Source organism: Danio rerio, chromosome 6 (genome assembly GCF_052040795.2).
Source record: "Danio rerio strain M-AB ecotype USA chromosome 6, GRCz13ab, whole genome shotgun sequence".
NCBI classification, from domain to species: Eukaryota; Metazoa; Chordata; class Actinopteri; order Cypriniformes; family Danionidae; genus Danio; species Danio rerio.
In genome coordinates this window covers 4,029,195-4,043,773 of record NC_141026.1, presented here as the reverse complement: position 1 = coordinate 4,043,773, position 14,579 = coordinate 4,029,195, and the positions used below count along the sequence as shown (strand labels likewise).

Genomic DNA, 14,579 nt, shown 5'->3' with positions numbered 1-14,579 from the left:
AAATTAAAATCTCTTTTCATTTGTTTAATAAAATATATGTTAAGGTAGTGTCAACAACGATATCTCATGCCCATTCTGAACTTTTTGAATTAGAGGTTAATTGATCTCATCCATACATTTTAGTTGATTTGCACCTCACCCAGTGATGGTTGGGTGTAGGGGTGGGGTTTTGTGCCACGCCTCCTTTTAAAAATCATACATCTTAAAACAACTGGAATAAAAATATAAATTAGTCACTAAACTAGCAAAACATTAAACAGTTAAGTTCACTTGTGAGATTGGGTGGGTGTCAACATTGTTCTTATGCAACGGTCAGGAGCGCTTTAAATGAAAACCCCATTTCAGACTGTCTGTAAAAACAATAATACTTTAATAAGAAGCCTGGTGTCATGATCCGGATAAATAGGGAGGAGGATATACATGTCCATGTGCAGAAATCAAGTGGATGCTGATTGGTTTTAATGGCACCAGACAGCAGAGCAGCAGAAAGATCATTGGTTTTGTGGTGTGGTGGTGCATTGTGCTGTGTTGTGCATAGCCTGAGATTTTAAGAGAACATTAATAAAGCATAAAAAGCTGAGTTAGCATAAAAAATAAAGCAGTTTACCGATGTGATTAAAATACTGTCTAATAAATACTGAATTCACAGCTGCTACTGTGGAGTTTCTTAAAAAACCAAAGCAGCATGTTTTAAGTCTTTGCCAGGCGCTGCGGTGCACTGGGACAGACCGTCTAGCTTTACAAGCATTACCATGTTTGAGATGAGATACAGTCCAGCGCATCAGCCGAGGTCACTTCCTGCGGTGCTTTCATGCGATTGGCTCAAACGTCTGTGGACCTGAGAAGCTCATATTTGTGAGTCCATTAGCAGTGATATCCACGTAAGACGCCGCCGGTCACCGCTCTGATATAGTGAATACTGTCTATCATTGTTTGACATCAGATGCCATGGGTCAGGTCCTCAATAACGCCCGCCTTCACCAGCTTTCGGAGAAACTCCTTCTCTCTGGATATGTTGTGTGTCCATGACTAGGTGTGTGTGAGAGAGAGAAACAGAAACAGAAAGAGCACAATGAAGTTAATGTTCATTAATAATTATTTTAAGTGTTTACATTTATTTATATTAGAGCTGGGTGAAGATTTATCACAATTAATCGTATCCAAAATAAGAGGGTTTTTTTTTTGACATAATGTTCACTTAAAGTCAAAGTTATTAGTCCTCCTGTGAATTTTGCTTCTTTTTTTAAATATTTCCCAAATGATGTTTAACAGAGCAAGGAATTTTTTACAGTATTTCCAATAATGTTTTTTTCTTCTGGAAAAAGTCTTATTTGTTTTATTTTGGCTGAAATAAAAGCAGTTTTAAAATTTTTTAAAGCTATTTTAAGGTCAATATTGTTAACCCCTTAAGCAATATTTGTTTCCAACGGTCTACAAAACAAACCACCGTTATACAATGATTTGCCTAATTACCCTAACTTGCCTAATTAACCTAGTTAACCCTTTAAGTGAAGTTTTATAAACCAATTTTCTCATCTGTAATCAGCAATAATCCAATCAGATTGATTTAAGCTTACAATAAATAGACAGAATTCGCCCTACTACCTTGTCTCCGTTTTGGAAGAATCCCTCCTTCAGACCCTCTTATATGTTAACTGATTAGGCGGGAGCCCTGGGCTCAATCATCTCTGAGCTCAGGGTTCTTTCCCGGGACAGCATGCCAAACCTGCGATTAGCATCAAGCGTATCTAATGGCCCATTTCCACTGAGTGGTACGGTATAGTTCGATATGCTTTTATGGCCATTTCCACAGTCAGAAAACATACCGAATCGTACCATACCACTTTTTCCGCACGCTTTCGAAAGGGTACCAAAACACTAAAAAGTAGAGCTACAAGCGCAGCTGAACGCTGATTGGTTACAGAGATACGTCATGAAATAAAAGCAGTTTTACTTTTTTTAAAGCTATTTTAAGGTCAATATTGTTAGCCCTTTTAAGCAATATTTGTTTACGACAGTCTACAGAACAAACCACCGTTATACAATGATTTGCCTAATTACCCTAACTTGCCTAATTAACCTAGTTAAGCCTTTAAGTGAAGTTTTATAAACTAACTTTCTCATCTATAATCGGCAATAATCCAATCAGATTGATTCAAGCTTATAATAAATAGACAGAATTCGCATTACTACCTTTTCTTCGTTTTGGAAGAATCCCTCCTTCCACCCCATCTCCTCCTTTTTCTCCCTTTCCCAGTGGGAGCTCTCAATACCAACCAGAACTTAGACCCTCTTATATGTTAACTGACTAGGCGGGAGCCTTGGGCTCAATTATCTCCCAGCTCAGGGTTCAGCATGCCAAACCTGCGATAAGCATCAATCACAGGTATGGTTCGATATGCTTTTATGGCCGTTTCCACAGTCAAAAGGCGTACCGAACCGTAACGTACCACTAAAAAGTAGAGCTACAAGCGCAGCTGAACGCTGATGGTTACAGAGATACGTCATGAGATTGTGAAGCTAGCCAAAACGAAAACAAAGGAACCGCCATGTTTTAAATACACAGCCGAGACATTACATGGAAATACTATATGCATATAATAACGAGCCATGGATGACCCGAGCTCAAGCAAACTTTGTCGTTGTCTTGATGTACAGATGTTCAAAGCCAAGAAGAACAAAATCTGCCGTGTCCTGTTGTTGTTTTACGAAGTCGTCTAAAAGTGCGAGCAATTTTCCCTTTCTCCAGGGAGCTCGCAATCGCGTCTATATTTGATATAATGAACTTCTTAAGCTGATGATAATAACGTGTGTGGGAGTATTGAAGTGTCTTTGACATCTGATCCTTTTAGAAAAGGACAAGCGCGAGAGTAAAGCGCGGACAAACAAAGGAGAAGCCCGACAAAATAAAGAAGCAAATTGTTTCAGACACCTGAATCATGAACAAACTGCCATGTTTATCATCACCTTTTGGACTATTATGAACTTTGGAAGGACGTAATGACTCTCTAACAGAGGCTACATGTGCTGGAGAAAATAAAAGATACAGATGAGAGGTCTGCACTGACTTTGGGCTATGTATTTTGTGTTGTTTTTGAACCCAAATAAAGACCAAATGTATGCTGTAGGTAGTTTTTCTGCCATTAGTAACATACCTGAGACTGTAAGGGTCTGTATGTGTTCAAGTATGTTGCATTTATATATTTATTTTATATATGTGCAGACGTGACAGTATATATTTCGCACTGTCATTGATCTGTGGTTATAATCAAATCCTGTTCACAGAAAGGTTAGTAATGAACATTTATACATAAGTATTTGTGTGTATAAAGCATCTGTTTTGTGAGAAGTGCTTCCCATATACAGCTTTACTGTAGATATTTATTCGAGCAAAAATGACGTTGACTGAAATTTTCGGTCGTGAAATGTCACTTTAAGCTGAAAACTAGTATCATGAAACATATCTTGTCAAATATTACGTGCTGTCATAACGGCAAAGATAAAATAAATCAGTTATTAGAAATGAGTGAGAAAGCTGAATAGGGCGACATGGTGGCTCAGTGGTTAGCACAGTCGCCTCACAGCAAGAAGGTCACTGTTTCAAATCCCGGCTGGGTCAGTTGGCATTTCTGTGTGCACGTTTTCTCCATGTAGTGTGTAAGGCTTTGCATCATTTCCCACTGTTGCATGGCAAACTTGTCTAGGAGTGTAATGTAAGTAGATGAGCTTACAATCCCGTTGTTGATCGCTGGTACTATCTGAGCACTCTACTTTATTAGCAGCTTTGGCAAGCTACAGTATCACAGTCATTTCCTCGTCACTGAAACTGCACAATCATGTACTGTACACCGCTCACACTGCCAACGCTGGCTCATTACTCTGACCTCTCAGGTTTCTGCATGTTCCTGGAACAAAGGACGGAGCAGTGCAGGTCATGTGACCCGTTTGTGGATGTGACTCCATGGCAGGGATATTCTTGAAGATCATCCACCAATGAGCAGCCAAAAACAGAATATTACAGTTAACTACAGTTATGTGTGATATTAACCAAAGTTTAAAGGAAAAATGCCCTTGGAAGCAGGGTTGCCAGGTTTTCACAATAAAATTAGACCAATGGCGATTAATAAAATCCAAATAATAGCAAAATTGTAAACATGACAATGCCAATATGTACTGTAAAGTACAGTCTATTTTGGAAATCAATGTATATTGACGCTCAAAACAGCATGTACAGTTTCACCTAGTCACAAATGTGTGCTTTCTTACTAGATTTTAACATCCTAATGCAGTTTTTATCTTTGGTAGTAGGTAGGGATGGGTATCGTTAAGGTTTTAACGGTTTTACTACTTTTATTGTACCACTTATTGGTTTGGTACTTTAACGGTTCTCTTATGGTTTTTTTTTTTATTGTAGTGTTTTCTTTTTTATCGCCACAGCAGAATGAAGTTTTTAAGCAGCAGGTGCCCTTCCAGCTGCAACCCATCTCTGGAAAACATCCACACACACATACACACACTCATACACTACGGACAATTTAGCCTACCCAATTCACCTGTACCGCATGTCTTTGGACTGTGGGGGAAACCGGAGTACACAGGAGGAAGCCCACACGAAGGAAGGGAGAACATGCAAACTCCACACAGAAACGCCAACTGAGCCTAGGTTAGAACCAGCGACCTTCTTGCTGTGAGGCGACAGCACTCCCTACTGCGCCACTGCCTCGTTATTTATTTTATTGTTACATTTTTAATGTAAAATAAAGCAAAACCAATAGTTTTAAAACAAATAAATAACATTTGTCCTGTAAAAGAATGTACAATGGTTTGAAGGAAAATGACTCTCAGTTTTTAAATTTTTTTCTTCAAAAATCAACATGTTTGCCTTTTCTGGCAGAAGTCGGGATCCTTCTTGGTTTCTTGTGCTCCCTGCAGTTGAAAATACCCTCTTTTAGCAGCAAAATGCAGTTAAATAATCAGATAATGTTAATTATTTTAACACATTTAACACATTCATATAAGGGCGAAGCAGAGGCGCAGTAGGTAGTGCTGTCGCCTCACAGCAAGAAGGTCGCTGAGTCGAGCCTCGGCTCAGTTGGCGTTTCTGTGTGGAGTTTGCATGTTCTCCCTGCATACGCGTGGGTTTCCTCCGGGTGCTCCGGTTTCCCCCACAGTCCAAACACATGCGGTACAGGTGAATCGGGTAGGCTAAATTTTCCGTAGTGTGTGAATGTGTGCGGATGTTTCCCAGAGATGCGGCTGGAAGGGCATCCGCTGCGTAAAAACTTGCTGGATAAGTTGTCGGTTCATTCCGCTGTGGCAATCCCGGATTAATAAATGAACTAAGCTGACAAGAAAATTAATGATTGAATGACATCCACATGAATGAGTTACCAGTGTTTTGGGAGTTAACAATGTAAAAATAAGCATTTTTAAAAAAAATAATATCTTAATAAGCATAGTTTATTATTAGGCTATATTTGTAAATACAGCTGATGTAAAAGCATTTTTAATGTTTAACATTTATTTCGGCTACTACAGTTTTCATTGTAACCAAATGTGTGTATTTATTAAAATTTTAATATTATGCTAATTTAGAGACCTTATGTGATTGACTGCTAGCATAGCGATGTGGATGATGTACCTTCAGCTAGGCAGTCGAAAACTTTTCATTTGTCTTCTTGCAGTTAATGCACTTTTGAAAGATGCTTAGCCAGCTTGCTTGCGTTTCTGATTATGCAAGAAAACAGCTTGTTGCGTTTGTTGCAACGGGCATTGTCGCTGTACACTCGGGAAATATAACCCGTTTGGTTCTCTCCGCCACTCCGCAAGCTTACGAGCTGTGTGTCGCGAGCTATGTGTGTGCGCTTAGTGCGAGCCTTCACTAAGCTCGCACAGCCGAGAACTGTGATGGCTTTTATACTTGACTTGCTCGCTACTGTACTATATGGTGGAAACATGAGCATTTCTCATGTTAGATTTCCAACTGTGCATTCAGCAATAATTCTCCAGTACCGATAGCAGAACCGTTAACGTCTTGATTAACGCATATGTACAAATCCGTTCGTTAACGTATTGGACAAATCTGCATTGCGATAGTTTATTTTTCTACGATATATATTGCGATATAAATACAACTGAATAGCTCAATTTGGAATAAAATCATTGATTTAGATTGATTGGGATCGTTTTAAATCAAACTAATTGCAAGCATAATGAAATAAGTGAAATAAACAGGGCTATATGGTTTTCCGGAGAGTCATACAGTAATCAGATATTAATGTAGGGTCACTGAATAATCAAATGTAATGTAAAATAAAACTCCACAGTCTTCATTGCTGATCCACTATAATCCTGATACTGCAATGCGACTCTCACGAATACGCACATTGCTTTATTGATGCTGAAACGATATATTGTGCAGCCCTAATTAGTAGAATATACAGTATATTTGGAAAAATATTTGAACAGAACCATAATTATATGATTGATCCAGTATTGCAAAACTATAACTCACAGACTCAACACATTTCGTCATCCATTACTTCGTACCTAAGTATCACGTCAAATCTTCTGACCAATCAAATGCTTTCTAATATCTGACATGCCCCGCCCCCTTTATTACGATTCTCATTTGCAATTCATTTGATGCACTTGATCTCAACCACCATCACTGGCAGATCTGTGATAAAAGACGGATTGCTATTGGCTGTTTATTAATAAGGGGAGGAGTTACAAAATGCCCTGCCCTGCCTTAGTGTTTTACTTGAAATTACAACAAACGTCGAATAAAACTGCACGTTTCAAAGCACTGCACAGGAATATTAGGCTCAGGTCAGTGTGGTGCTGGTACCTCTTTGATTGCAGACATCCTCAGCTTCTCATAATAGTGCAGAGGTGCATGAGGGGTGTTCATGTCATATCCGAATCCGGCTACCGCTACTTCATCACAGTTATGGAGGGCCATCGTGATTGCCACAGTCCCCAATGTAGGAATATTCTGGAGGAAAGACAACACGTTTACTATTGAATGTCGATAAGTGTTCCTTACCCGGTAGACATAACAGAGTATGCTTAAAACTGATGTTAAATATTTAATAAAAGATACATGTTAAAATTACACTGAGCGCACAGAATAGTTGAGTGTGGCGCTGCTCTCACACACTTCACTATAGATAACGCACCCTGTGACTGACTTTATCAGAGACATAGACAGTGTGTGCGTTTATCGGCAGAGAAGGATCATCCAGTCACCACCTGATGCAGAAAGTCTGATGGTGAAAGTCTTATCGCCGCAGAGAGACACTCTCTTGGCTAATCCTGCAGCAGACACTCCGCCTGCATGCTGATAACACAGAAAATGCATCACAGCTTGAGCCGCTCAAACACAAGTCTCCATGGAGGCAGAGGAACACAGGCAGAGATTTGAGGGCAGGCACTTTATATCATCAGGATCTCAGGATAATAATGAACTGCTGACCTGAGGCCCTGTTTACACTAATGCATTTTAGTTTTAAAATGCATAGGCTTTGCTAAAGTTCTGCCTTTTGTCCACACAACCCCGGAGTATTCGAGTCCTGAAAACTGAGCTTTTGAAAACATTGAAGAGGCTGATTTCATTTTAAAACGCTGCTGCTCCGTGTAAGTGTGGAAAACGAAGACATCTGAATATGGAGGGATCTGATTGGGGCTTTTTTCTCAATATTAAGTAGCCTACAAACAGTTCAGTCTTAAATCCTTTCTTGTAAGTTCAGACTTAGCAAGCCTCATATTGAAAACAAGATCGAGGACACGTCGGGTAAATCTTCAAAGGGATCACAGTACTTTATAACTCCACGCCCCATTCACACGGGGCATCAGCGTCAACGCTTCCCATTCACTTTAAATGGGTGACGTCAGGCATTGCCGAACTGCATTGTGCACCGCTTCAGAGGCATTGCTCGCTGCAGAAATTGGGACTAGCTCTACTTTTTAAGTGCCGACAGAAGCGTCAGCCAATCAGATCGCTGTTTGCAAATACACCAGCTAGACAGTGGTCTATTGCTGACTGAATTTCATTGGCTGACAATGCTATGACGATCGCGTTAGCCCCAACTTCAGACACGCCTTCAGTCAAGTGTTGACGCTGAAGCCCCGTGTGAATGGGGCGTCATTCTCATCACCCTGGCTATGTTGTTGTCTTTAAAATAAAATGAAAGGAACTGCCTAATTTACATATTGATATTACCTAACACAAGGGTTTTCAAACTTTTAGGACACGCAAATGGCAAACAGAAAGAAAAACCTCAACATTTCGTGACTCTGTGGTCCTTAGACACTCTTAATCAGGGTATTATCTTAATCATATTAAAATCTGAGTATTGGTGTCCATGTAAATGTACTCAGTGAAAGTGCCAGATGATGTCAATTGTAAACTCTTGTAAATCGTCAGCTTCACGTTGCTGTGTCAGAATCCTTGTAAAATCCAGCATACTTTAGAACGCTTAGTTTAAGCAAATTTAATGAACGCGATTATGCGTGTTGATGATTCTGAAGGGAGTCGCTCACTGGCTGTGCTGTCCTGCATGCGTTGTGTGTGTGTGTGTGTGTGTGTGTGTGTGTGTGTGTGTGTGTGTGTGTGTACGCACGTTTCCTAGCAACAAGAACAAATGCCTAAACATCGCCGCCGTCACCGTCTATATACCTCAAAGTTGTTTAAATGTTTAGAGATGGTGTGACTAAAGTCCCTGTAAGAATTAGTCTTCGGTGTGACACAACGCGCACCTGTGAGTGCCTTTGATGTACCCTTTGATGCTTTTTACTTCCTTGTCGAAGCACCGGTGGCAACAAAATTAGGCACCGAAATTCATTTGCTGATTCTGTGATTCTGCATGTGAGAGACTGCTCTCACTCTCAACTCACATCATTTAAAACAAAAGGTCCACATTGTCTCCCGATAATATCAACAAACTGGACTGTCTCAGCAACTGGCTGAATGTAAAGGAGGATTAAGCAAAATTGTTTCTACTTTATAAATAATGTTCTCAACTCACAGCAATACAACTTTTCAAGGAGTACAACTGTTTGTGATAAATACTTTATTATTATTATTATTATTTTCCATATCTGCAATGCCTGTATTTTGGCATTTTTTTGCAGTCCACTTAGAATCCAACATAATTTTTTTATCTTTATTGGCAATGATTGTTTCGAAATTCACATGGCATTAACATGCCTGTGTTTTTATTTCCGTAATGAATATGGCTGTCAAGCCAGGAACTTGATGGTTTATTGTTTACATGAAGAAATCTGTGTTAAACAAAAAATTTAATAAGCAATTATGTTTTGAATTTAAATATTTTTTGTCTTGCATTTACATAAACTTTACATTTGAATAACCAAAATTACAAGTTTCAGTCTTTTAAATGCAAGTAATCACGATAAATTGCAAAAAAAGTGAGATTAATTAGTACATTTTTCCAAATCGATTGACATCACTAAATATAATAAACAAATAATAATATATATATATATATATATATATATATATAATTATTAATAAATAATTTAAACAACATTATATACTGATATCATACAATAGTTTACATTACAAACAATATATTTTAATAAATTAATAAAATATAACAAAAAATCAAAACAGAACTGATAATTTAATAGAACCTAAATCTGAACTAATTTCTAATTCATCACTTTGTACATGTAAGTGTGAAAATTCAGAATGCTTTTGTTACTTTAACTTATTTTAAAAGGTCAATCAGGGCTCAACTTATTTTTAAGTTTAAGTCCAGCTCAATATTTTTAGACAGTTTGAAGTTCAGATGACTAGAAAAGTTAACTTGATTTAACAAAAAAAAATGAAAACCAATTTTACAGAGTCGTGGTTATTTCTGCTTACGGTGTTTAAACAAACTTTTTGTACAGCGAAAATAAGAATCGACAAGAATCAGAATTAATGAAAGTCATTAAAATGTTAGAAGGCATCTTTTTAATAATCTACATAACACTGCTTTATCTCTTATTATGACAGTCTTCATACAGAGGCTGTGTTTATGCAACAACTAGTCATTTGTACGTCATTTGTACTCTTTTAAATGATGAAAACACTTTCAGACATGGCAATCGCTGTGTGTTTTAATATCATGAATCGACTTCATTAAATGATTAGTGTTTGTTTCTCACCCCTCTTCCCATGAGGCCATTGTTGTGTGGAAGGCCGATTAATCTGAACGAGGCTTCCTGTATGAAATAGGGGTTCAGGATCCGCATGTCTTGTGGAGCTCTAGGAACGACACGTGCCACAGACTTCCAGAATCCATCCATTCTCCACTGAAACACACCAAGAACAGAGACAAACCATGAGACACTTCACTGAATGAATGCATGAACCAGGGTTCTGCAAGGGTAAATTCAAGACTTTGAGACCTTTTTAATACCCTCTAAGGAAAATATAGAAAAGAAAATATAAATTAAAGGGGGTGTCATAGTGGCTCAGTGGTTAGCGCTGTCGCCTCACAGCAAGAGGGTCACTTGTTTGAGTCCTAGCAGGGTCAGTTAGCATTTCTGTGTGGAGTTTGCATGTTAACTCCGAGTTGATGTGTGTTTCCTATAGGTGCTCCGGTTTCCCCCACAGTTTGTTTTTTCATTCGTTTGTTCATTCATTCATTCATTCATTGGTTTGTTCGTTCATTCATTCATTTATTTATTGCCACATCAGCAACTTATGGTTATTTCATGGCAAAATAAATATACATAAAAATATTCAATGATAAATCAAATTCATACTACAATAAAAAGTTACTTAGACAAATATATAAAATAGAAATAAATAAAATTCACACAAAAATATATTCAAAGTTAAGTACGACGTTTCAGTTCAATTTTTGATAAACAATTTAAGATTCTTCCTGGTGGTACCTTTTTAAAAATGTCCATCAAAGTAATCTCCTTATAAAAATTTTGTCCAATGATATTCAAACTTCCACATTTCAACAAAATATGTTTCATGGTAAGAGCAGCCTGGCAGTTCCCCAACAGTCCGAACACATGCGCTATAGCAGGGTGTATACAGGAATCAGAGATCCAAACTCAATACCTGAGATATTTTTTTAAGGCTCTTTCCATACATTTTAATAGCTCATCTGCATTTAGGTTTGGTAACGTTGGCGACATTTTAACTTCACTGATTTTAAGAAATCACAAATAGAGTCTCTTTTGATGACTTCATTTCAATATAATATAATTCAGAAGGGTGGCAAACTAGAACAAAATATTTTTTTTTACTAGCCAACCCTATGAAAAGTTCATAAGAAAGAGAAATACAAAACAATAATCATTAGACCAGTTTAAAAGGCTTTAACAAATCATCTGATTTTAAATGAATTCATAAAACTTTAAACTCCCATTTATTTTCTAGCAGATTGGCTGATTTCAAATACTAGAATTTATAAATAAATAAATCAGAATGTGACTTTTTTCCCCAATATTTGCAGATTAAATTAAGGCACACTAACAGCTATACATGGCATTATCAAATATACAAAATTAAATATCTTGTAAAACAGAATTTAAGACTTTTCAATACTTTTTAGGTCTTCAGATTTCTCTAAATTTATTCATCAACTTTTAATACTTGATTCCCAATACTGGTTTGCAGCTGGAAGCACATCTGCTATGTAAAACATGCTGGAACAGTTGGCGGTTCATTCCGCTGGGGTGACCTCTGAAATAGAGACTAAGCCAAAGGAAAATTAATGAATAAATAAATTGAAGGGAAAACAACACTACAGCAATGTGTTGATAACCACATATAATATCTAGGTAAAAAGTAAAAATACAAACAGTATGTACTTATTTTTAAATTAATTTAACATAAACTAAATTAAGGTTTAAACACCTCTGAGTCAACCATCTGAGAAAGGGAAATAACTTTTACTTCCAATCAGATAAAAACAGCACCACAATAAAAAAAAAAGATGCAACAAAACAATAAAAATATGAACCATCAGATTGAATAACAGACGAATGAAGTATGTGGTAATGGGGTGGGAAAATAATAAGCTTGTGCTTCATCCCACTCCATTTTCGACCATGTTGAAATGTATTTTTTGTTAATAATATTTTATGTACACTGAAAGAAGTGTTGCATGCAGAACGGTTGTAAACAATTTATTTGTGTTGAATTTAAACAAACAAATTAAGTTTAATAATGTTCAACTTAATTTGTTTGTTTAAATTCAACACAAATAAATTATTTACAACCACTTAACGTAAACAAATAGAGTAAATTCAAGGAATCATCTCTGAATAATTATTTTTGATAAAAAATAAAAAATGAATCAAATCAAAATTAAATCAAATCAAAAAGTTTCCAAAATGATCATCTAAGTTAAAAGCAATGCTAAAATGTGAATCTTTAAAAGATTTTTTAAAAAGATACAACACTTCATGTACTAAATATTATAAGTATAATCTATATTTATTTATTTATTTGTCAATTTTTTGTTCATTTAAACCCAGATATTTTAAAGCATTTTTATTATCTAATTGATCATTTGTTTCTTTATTTTGATGAACTGGCACTTCTGGTCCTCCATAATTTAAGACCTTTTTAAATTATGGAAAAGGCAATTTAAGATTAGCCGATGAAACAAAAGCGATGAATAGACCTGCGTGACTGTGAGCAGAAGCAGCTTTTCTTTTTCCGAACACTCCCTCGACTCCTGCTCTGTGAATGAAATGACCTGAGGAAAGGCTTAAAGTGAAACGGATGCAGAACAGTCACTCGCGGCCACTGAATAACACTCTCAGCTGAGTAAATACAGCGCTCGCTTTGATACTCTGAATAAAAAAGGGTGACGCTTACATGCTGAAATTGGCAGCGTACAAGTCAAAAGCGTGTCCGAACAAGGACCTCTAGCTCTCCTCATGGGACGCCAACTTTACCTGCAGACAATATCAAGGACCAGAAAGAAACACCTGGGAAATGGCGGCGCTTTAGAAGTCGTAACTTTGGTTGACGTTTTGGAGCAACAACTCTGGTGGGATTTCATCAAGCGCCATTTTATTCCTGAAAGTCATGGCACAAGAAATAAACATGCCACATAATTACGTCCTGCCCTAAGCGTGTGTTTTCTTTCAAGGAAGGGATGGGTTTTTGCATAAAGCAAATACTACGATCGAGAGAGTCTCACTTGTAGTTTTCTGGTGTAACACAAAGCATGTGTGGTGTGACATAAGATCACATCAGCCATCAGCCATATTTATCACGTGCACAATCTTCTACCTTACAACAACACCAATTAGCTCCACCAATTTATTCAAAGCTATTGTGATTCATTCCCAAAACACCAATCAAACATTCACTGTTAAAAATGCAGGGTTCCACATCATTATTTCATGTTGTCCCTTCATAAATCGATTAAGTTAACGTAACAAATTTAAGTGGATTGAATCATTTTTTGAGTGTTTGGAGATTATATATTTTTAGATGTCACTTTCAGATATGGCCACTGTAAGCTGAGAAAATATTATATACTTTTCCTTCTATGCTAATGAAGGACTTCTGAGACATTCCAAGCATGGAATGGGTCCTCCTCATGAGGCAGAGTTCCTCACAGCTCCGATACACATCTCTGCCATTTGCTTACAGTAACCATGTGCTCTTCACCATACACAATTCATCTACTTGTGTTCTTCCTTCAGAAAACTTTGTCATGTTTGGTGTCATTTTATTTGACAGTGTTGTAGTGATGAAATCAACAGAGACATTGATTAATTGTATTTCAATCTACAATATATTTACTATTGTTGGGTCATGGCCTGAGGAGAGTATGTTAGGGCCTACTCACACTATGCCATTCGTACCGTGCCCAGGCCCGTTTCCCGGATCGTTTGAGAAGTGTGAGTGCGCTGAATCGGGCTCAAGCACGGTTCACTTGGCCGGCACTGGCCCGGTTGAAAGAGGTGTGCCTAAACGCCGATCACTTGGGCTTTGGCGCGGTACGCTTGTGTGTGAGTGCAAAACGTACCAAAGCCCGAAACTGAAAGCGAGACGTGACTTTTAAGGAACTGTTTCATATGGATTAATTAATCATTCTTACTGTTCAGTGATCGCAAACTGCCGTCGTTTATCAAAGACGCAAACTCCTCACAGCACGTCAGCTGCGCGCCTTCAGCAGACCTCCTCATTCCTGCAGCACGAGAGCTTTATGATTGACTTCCATTGAAAAATATTTGCAGATATCTCTAACTGAGTTTTGACTCGTCAAAAATCCAATTCAAGATATCTACAACTGTAATTCGACTATTAGTAAATTAATTAGAGATATCTTCAAATATATTAGTAAATATCTCTAAATATGACGAATTAAAGATATCTCCAAATGTATTATGACTAGTAAAAACTCTGTTAGAGATATCTCTAATTACAATTGTGACTAGTCAAAACTCATTTAGAGATATCTGCAAATATTTTTCAATGGAAGTCAATGAAGGAATATGACTAGTCATAATATATTTGCAGATATCTCCAATCTGATTTCGTACTAGTACAATTGTAATTGCAGATATCTCTAATTGTCATT

General features: G+C 37.3%; 1 protein-coding gene across 21 annotated transcripts in view; it reads right to left on the bottom strand.

The window, feature by feature from the left end:
- Positions 1-349: 349 nt before the first annotated feature.
- The window catches only part of st3gal3a (ST3 beta-galactoside alpha-2,3-sialyltransferase 3a), a 71,164-nt gene continuing 56,934 nt past the window's right edge, over positions 350-14,579 (bottom strand). For 14 of the 21 annotated variants that reach the window (XM_087255224.2, XM_087255227.2, XM_087255226.2 and 11 more), the window contains 3 exons: positions 10,177-10,323; positions 6,851-6,997; positions 352-1,029 (listed from right to left, as the gene is read on the bottom strand). In XM_087255224.2, the coding sequence (XP_087111350.1) occupies positions 940-1,029; positions 6,851-6,997; positions 10,177-10,323 (384 nt within the window). In that variant the 3' untranslated portion in view covers positions 352-939. Of the gene's footprint in view, positions 4,574-5,180; positions 6,998-10,176; positions 10,324-14,579 lie in introns of all 21 variants that reach the window. The other 7 variants (XR_015492564.2, XR_015492567.2, XR_015492566.1 and 4 more) reach the window with 3 other exon arrangements.